General features: G+C 50.9%; 1 protein-coding gene across 1 annotated transcript; it reads right to left on the reverse strand.

Moving 5' to 3' along the window:
- Nucleotides 1-1,491: 1,491 nt before the first annotated feature.
- On the reverse strand, nucleotides 1,492-7,487 carry LOC101874710 (uromodulin-like). Its single transcript, XM_031051708.1, has 9 exons — nucleotides 7,476-7,487; nucleotides 6,552-6,618; nucleotides 5,865-6,023; nucleotides 4,944-5,149; nucleotides 4,279-4,439; nucleotides 3,498-3,740; nucleotides 2,706-2,865; nucleotides 2,180-2,309; nucleotides 1,492-1,592 (listed from the first exon to the last, which is right to left on the reverse strand). The coding sequence occupies exons 1-9, from the start codon at nucleotides 7,485-7,487 to the stop codon at nucleotides 1,492-1,494; spliced, it is 1,239 nt and encodes a 412-aa protein (XP_030907568.1).
- Nucleotides 7,488-7,857: the final 370 nt, after the last annotated feature.

Here is a 7,857-nt window from a genome sequence, read left to right on the forward strand (position 1 = left end):
AGGGAAGCAGAGACAGGACACCTGACCTGAACTAGCCAAAGGGATATTCCACGCCACAGCACACCATGCCCCATATAATATTAATATACTGGGGGGAGTTACCCAGAAAGGCTAGATCGCTGCTCAGGTCAGGCTGCGTAGTGGTCAGTGAGTGGTGAGCAGTTGTATTCTCTTCCCTTGTTATTCCCCTTATCGTTATTACTATTCATGGTAGCAGTAGTGATTTGTGTTATACTTTAGTTTCTGGACTACTCTTACGTCAACCCATGGGATTTACATTGTTTCGATTCTCCTCCCCATTCCTCTGGGAGCAGGGACAGGAAGAAGTGAGGGGGAGTGAGCAAGCAACTGCATGGTTCTGAGTTGCCAGCTGTGCTTAAACGACAACAAAGTTTTGATGGGAATTTATCATGAATGAAAGGAGAAATCTGTCATGAATGAAGGATGAAATCTCCATGGATAAGTGTATATATACATATATACAAATCTATAATATATGTGTGTGTGTGCATGCACAGAGCAGCCCTTTCTCTGCTAATGCTACATCTGTGTCACACGGAACCATGCAAAGTCCAGCTTTGGTGGTCAAGCATCTACTGTCAGCAACTCCAGCTCCCCATGGGTGACTCTCTGGGAAGGAGGAAGGACCCTCCCATCACAGAATCAGAATCCCAAACTCTTTTGGGTTGGAAGGGATCTTAAAGCTCATCCAGTTCCAGTCCCCTACCACTAGGCCAGGCTGCTCCAAGCCCTGCCAAACCTGGCCTTCAACATTGCTAGGGATGGGGCAGCTACAGTTTCTCTGGGCAACCTGTGCCAGGGCCTCACCACCCTCATATAATGTTATAACAATGCAGACATGCATACCAATAAGTATTTAAACTGCTTAGAAAGTTAAAAGCCTTGAACTGTATTGCCCACTCCACACTCACGTTAGATGGACTGAGAACCTCACGCTCTGCAAGGAAGTTAATTATTAGTCATTGGTAATGTTACTGCTCATTAAGGATATAAACATAAGAATTGCTCTGTGTGCTCATTATTTAAGCATCCATACATAATACAACCATTATAGAGATACACATTGTGCAGGACTGACCTGTGACCAGACTCAGCACAGCAGGTCAAAAGTTCCTATGAACTTGACTGTGCGTGCAAGTTTTGAATAAGTGAATAAGGGTGCTTGAGAGCATGGGCCAGAAAGGGATGAGAAGGTCCCAGGAATGCTATAGGTAACCAAAACACTCTGATGTGGCTCATTCTTGAAACACTGTTTGCATCCCATTATTACATGCAGAAGCCTCTCTGTTGCTGTCACATTTATTTCACAGACTCATAGGAGAGTTAGGGCTGGCAAGGACCTCAAGATCATCCAGCTCCAACCCCCCAGCCACGGGCAGGGACACCTCACACTAGACTATATCACCAAAGACTTCATCCAACCTGGCCTTGAACACTGCCAGTGGTGGAGCTTCTTGGAACATCTGCCTTCTACACCAGCCAATGCCTCGCGCTGATAGCTGCCACAATCACAGGGAGCAAAGTGAGAGTACACAGCACAAGCAGGGTTGTAGAGAGCCATGGGTTGTGTTCTGTCGAAGAAGACAAAGGTTGGTTACACATGTGGGGTCCCTGAGCCACCGCTGAGCCCTCACACAGAATCTTCTGGCTGGGGCTGTGCTGGGGAGGTAAGAGGCACTGTATGTTGGGGTCCTGAGGGCACTAATAACAGGACTCAGTCATCCCAATTGGCTTCATGTGGAGACTCCACCCACACCCACTGCCTGGGGGCTCCATTTAGCTTGTCATTCATGCGGCTGGTCTGAACTATGCTGTAGGTGGGCTTGGTCCTCAATTGACCTCAGTGCTTAGAAGGACCCTGCCTTGCTGGGTTGATACAGAGATACAGTGTGAGAGCCCAGACTTCCTTGCCTAGCTCCTGGTTCCTTCCCACCCTGCTCAGCCTGACCTGTGCCTGGCGTGGAGCTGCTTATCAAAGTCAAGCTCTGTGTGCTGGTTTGGCTCCCAGAGCACACCCTGCATGGCTGTGACACCTGAAAGATTCCACACTCCTGTGCAGAGCAGCGACTTTAGCAGTGCTTTTAAATAACCAGGCATTGCCAAGAGAGTTGAAAGGGTCTGTGAGCTGCTCCCACCCACCCCAGAAGGACATACATACCCTTCGGGTCCTTCTGGTCATTCCTGGAGTGGTTGGTCTTTTTTCCCAGTACGTGGATTGGCACATAGGAGGCAATCTTACTGTAGTCATTGGCCAGTGGCCTCTTGCTCCTCCAGTGCCTAGGGCATTGCTGTGGACAAAGCCAAAGGAAGGGTGTTGGGACTAGAGGGCGGGGAGAAGCCCGCTCTAGGGCAAGAGCACATCCTAGTGGTCTGCCGCTGCAGAGGTACCGCTGGGGCTGCAGCCTGGGAGCAGTCAAGAGCCTGCTCCTGCCCAGGACCTAGCATAAGCCTCTCTGCCTGCAAATACCCTAAAGACAGCAGGAAGAGGTAAAGGAGCTTTCTGGTGGGTTCAAGCACTTGTACCTTTAGTTCAAGGTGGTGGGCTGAGTTCCTGCTGCTGGGAAGTATTTATTGTGCTGATGCATCCAAAACCAGAGCATAGCTGCTTCTCCAAGCATTAGGCCCAGGGAAGGCAGGTCCCTCTGCATGGCCAGGGGATGGTGGAGACCACTGGGAGAGCTCACCTTGGCACAGGGCCCCGGGCTGCTAGGGAGACAGAGCTGGACACGGCAGTGCAGGAACACCTTGGTGTAACTGACAATCTGAAACATCTGGAATCTGAACTTGGCTGTAGCACTGTCTCCAAAGCTGTTCAGGTATGTCACTGTCTCATCATAGGGACACCTAAGACACCATGGCTGAGTCAGAAGGGGGAAAACAGGGGGAGAATCCCAAACTGGGACACTAAGCACATGGGGACTGGGAGCAGCTCCCAGGCATTGCTGAACAGAACTATTACTGTCTTGGTGCTGGTGGGGCTGCCTTTTGTTGGCATCCTGCATTGTGCCCAGCTCTGGGAGGAACTGTTACCAGTACAGGAGCATGTGGCATGTGTCTTGCCCTGGGGGGCCACAGCTCTACACAGGTGCAGTGAGCCTGGCTGTCTTCCCACTTCCCAGATATCCATGTTACTGGCTTTAGCTTAGCTGCAGCCAACACAACCTATTCAGCAGAGACCTCTGTATATTGCGGCAAGGTCTCCCTGCTCCCCTTCCTGCTCTTTGCCTCACCTGCTGGCCAGAAGTGATGCTGAAGGGAAGGCATCAGAGCAGGGTCAAGAGACAAGGCTAAGTTTAGAGTGATTAGAGGGATCATCTATGGGGCTGTTCCACCTGTTTAATGATGATATCCACCATAGGTTCTACCCATGCAAATGATGGTGTCATTGCTCCTTCACAGTCCTTAGCACCCAGCAAAGAGATGTGACTGTGCTCATGGTGCAAAGAGACCAGTTGCCCTACAGCCCCTCCACTCACCCCTCCTCAATGACCTTGTGCTGCGCTTCCTGGTAGGGATCTGTGCTCGCTGTGCCCCAGCAGCCCACAACGCTCAGCAGGAAGCTGAGCTGGTGCTGTCCTTCTATCTCCAGCAGAACATACAGTGTGTCTTTGATGGGGATGGCCTCAGCTGGCAGGTGATAGGGCTGGAGGTAGGAGGCAGTCTTGTACAGTCTCATGCTGACATTGAAGTGTCCTTCTCTGACCACGAACTGTGCTGGCCTGAGAAGAGGGAAGGAGACTTCAGATACAGAGTAAGGCAGGAAGGACATAGCACAAGTCAGGCCAGCAGCAGAGGTGCATTGACTTGGGATGTGCCTCTGCCTTCAGGTGAGAGCCAGGCCCTGAGCTGCCCCTGGGCTGGTATGTCCACACCATGTGCGGACAGAGGCAATTTGCTCCAGGAGTTCCCACTGACAGGCTGGCCAGTGAGGGCTGTGAGAAAGGCAACTTAAGGAGGTCCTGACCTGTGCCTTCACAGGGCCCTGGTGGGGGCATCTCCCAGTTCCCACCCTTTATATTTTGGATAGTTGGTTTCAAGCAGTGAGGCTAGGAGAAAGATAGATTGTGCATGACCCTGTGGCTCTGCCCCAGGCACAAACTTTATATTGAAAAACTGTTTTGGGAAGAGAAAGGGAGGCAGCCTGGTCTCAGAGCTCTCCAGTGGCTTCCCAGGGCCTTTGCAGATCACCTTATTGAAGGCATTTATTTTCCTGCAAGCTCTTTCATGTCAGCAGCAAGGTGAAGAGGGACCACTCACCTGTCAGCAGCAGTGGGACCTGAGGGCAGTCTCACCACTTGTTCATAGGCATAGTCACAGGAGAAATTCAGCTCAAGCTGAAAACTCTCAGGGATCACTGCCCTGTGCACATTCCACCCTGACTCCATGACATTGGAGTACGAAATGTGGGAGTCGTTTTGCTGGAATGACACAGAAATCAAGTCTCCAGAATATGTCTAAGTCCATATGCAGAACCCTAAGCTCCACTTCAGGTGGTGCAACTCAGCTGCTACAGGCCTGGATATCTGCTAGGGTTTTGCTCAAGCCCCATGTCCAGAGGCTGCTGGCAACCATCACCAGAGCAGGCAGGAGTCAACAGAGTGATCACTGGTGAGGACAGTGCAGAGCTGGAGCCCTGGTTACTTTGAACCCTCCCTGATCTGTGAATCAAGTGAGGGACTAAAGGGCTACAGCCAGGGTTGCAGAGCTCAAAGGATGCTACCAGAAAGCTGCAGACTGTTATCTAGGTGACAGATAGAGCTTCCTGACAGCCCCCAGTGAAGCCTTCTAAGGGGAATGAGAACTTTACAACACCTGATGTCAAAGGAAAAGCTTCTGGGGCTTCCCATTTGCTGTGCACACTCTGCACATCTGCTCCTTCCATGGCTTCAGAGCTACACAGAGAGGCTCTGCTGGATCCTTACCTGAATTACTGATCCACAGGCAGTGTGGTTTTCAGCTGTGAGAGTGGCTGCAAAAAACAGCTCACCCCTTTCTTCCATTTCTGAAACCTTGCATGCCTGGTTCCTCAAGTGGACAAGCTGCTTAGGGATCTTCAGGAGGTCGAATGCCTCCTTCCTCACCATCATCTTCATCCGCCCTTCCTCACAGGTCAACTTCAGTACCACATCTAGGGGAAAAAGCCATCTGTAATAGCAATAGGGAAGAGGCCTGAAGGAGGCCTAGGTCAGCTATGGGGTGGCACAGTCCCACTGAGCTCAGCAGACCCTCATCCCAGCCTGGCTGGAGGCTGCTGGTGGGGCTCTTCACAGACACTGGGCAAAAGACAAACCTGTGGGAACACACAGACATTAATGTGGGTCTGTTACTTTCTCCTGGTAGCTTGAGACCTGCAAAAGTCCATGGCCACCACTACCCTGAATAGACACAGTCTTTAAAACTCAGGACGTGAAAGAAAGGTGTTGAGGGTCCGGCCCCTTTCAAGGGCTGTCTACAGAATCACTGCAGCCTGCCAAGGGCACAGGGCAGAGAGAAAAATCCAATCTTGCAAATGGAGACAGCTTTTGGCCAGTGTCTGGAAGAGTTTTCACTGGAGCTGTGCTGGAGTATGTGTTCTGACATTGTTCTGACATTGCAACTCAGCTGTGTTCTACAGCATGCCCTCCTGCATTCTTGGCAACCAAGGAATTAAGGAAAGAAGACTTTTGGGGAGGCTGGGTTTTGTACCAATGTGTATGCAGGACACGCTGGTGGTGGCAGGCAGGAGCTAGGACATGCTCCTGAAGCCTACATTGGAGAGCAATGGTAACACCAGTGCACTATGCCCATCATCCTTCCCTCTGGTGCCCCTGGACAGACTGGTGAGGGCTCATAGCATTCCCTACCTTGGCAGAATGTCCCTGTGAAACCCGATCTGCAGCTGCAAATGGGTCCGTCCTCCATCAGCTGGCAGTCTGCCTGGTGCTGACATGGGTTTGGCAGGCAGGCTTTTGGGCTCCTCTTGATACGGAGGGCAGCCACTTGCCAGGGGCTTGCCAGCAACCCTGCAGCAAAGGAAAGGTGAGAAACTCAGCAAGAACACCTCCCCTGTGAGAAACATGAGAGCTAACTCACCCACAGCATGAAGCCCTGCGCAGCTCACAAGGGCTGAGGTCCTCACCTAGAGCCAGGGCAGACACATCTGAGGAAGAATCTGCCCCTTGGCTTGCCTGGGAGGATGTGAGTGAGAGCCTGGGAGAGCTCCTCAGCATGGCTGTAATCTGGCTCAGAGCTATGGAGCCTGCCACCAGCTAGCAAGGAGAGTGGTGGCATGCCATGGCCAACTGTGCCCATCTCCATGGGTTATATACTGCATGTGGTGGGAATGAAGAACCTGAGATTTCTGCCTATTTTTCTGGCTCTTGCACCCCAGTTCCTGTCTCCCCTTGAATCCTGCTGTGTCATCTCCCCATAGCAGCCTTCAGCAAGTGCCCTGAATGAGGACTCTGGACACAGGTCAGGTGAGGGTTTGACCTCTCCTTTCCATAGGACCTATCTGTGACCCAGCAGGTACAGTGTACAGGAAGACTCACTCCTGTTGCCTTCAAAGTCAGCCAGGCAGAAGGCACAGACCAGCAGCAAGCATCTCACAGTCCTTTCCTGTGAAAACAAACAGGCTCTGGGTAACTTGGGTTTAGTATGCCCACTGGAAGTGTTTGCAGTCATCCAGGAAGAGCCCATCAGTAAACACTGGGTATGATAATTTCTTTACTTCATCTCCTTCAGAAATTCTATGTTCAATGGCACAAAGTAATTTCCTGTCCCAAAGGGACAGATCAGCAATGCCTGCCCCACCTAGATTAACACAAGTGTCCAATATTGTCCTAAATTTAGGGAGCTGTTCCAGAACAAGAGGGTGGTAGATACCAAACCTTGGCCCTGCAGGGACATGCTGGCAGTGATAAAGCCACATTTCAATAAGAACAGGCACCTTGAGTAAAACTGTGTAGCTGAGGCATCAGCCCAGGCTCCCCAGAGAGGAAAGGAGTTTCCCCTCTTCCCGCTACAGCTCTTCTGAAGAGCCAGGATTTGCAAAAGGATCCTCACTTTTCCAGTAACCTGTATCCATAACAAGAAGACAATGGGATAAAAAAAAAAAAAAACAAACCAAAAAACAAGGCTTTGAAAACAACTAAAATTAATGCCACAAAGTCACAGATTAAGTCATCTCCCCTCGTGGTACAGATAATGTATTTCTTTAGGGAAATTCATAGCACGGTGTTGGGTGATCCCTGGACACTGGAGTCTTCTTATCAGAGATGTACGTAAGACCAATCTGTGGCCAGTGGCTGGAGCAATGCAGCGCTAAAAACCCCACTCCAGTCTGGCAGCACATGGCTCACTCTCCACATGACCCTGGAGTTCCAGGCAGGAGAGTTTACTTCCCACTCTGCTCCTTGCTCTCCACAGCAATCCTGAGGGATCCCACCAGCATCAAACTCTCACCTTGTTCTTACCCCACTTACCATGGCTAGGCTGCTCTGTGCTCCTCCAGACATTGGTGCTCCAGTTGCTCCTGTGCTTCCCACTCTGTGCCTTATATTGCCTTCCAGCAGCTAATCCTTGCCACCCACACAAACACCCTGTCCTATGATTGCATGAGAGCCAGCTTAGCATCCTTCATCATTGGACCCTTCCAAGGTCCATCCTCCAGCACTGATAGCCCTTCCTATTAGCAGATTGCTTTTGACCGCTGACCCTATTCACTGCCCTTGTGGGATCCCAAATAGGGCAGTATCCACAAAATCCCCAGGAATGTGCCATTTTCTGCATCCAACTGTTTTGTGGTACCTGCTTTTGATGCAGCAGTAACAGCAGATACCAGAGCAGAACATTGTG

This window comes from Melopsittacus undulatus, chromosome Z, assembly GCF_012275295.1.
Source record: "Melopsittacus undulatus isolate bMelUnd1 chromosome Z, bMelUnd1.mat.Z, whole genome shotgun sequence".
NCBI classification, from domain to species: domain Eukaryota; kingdom Metazoa; phylum Chordata; class Aves; order Psittaciformes; family Psittaculidae; genus Melopsittacus; species Melopsittacus undulatus.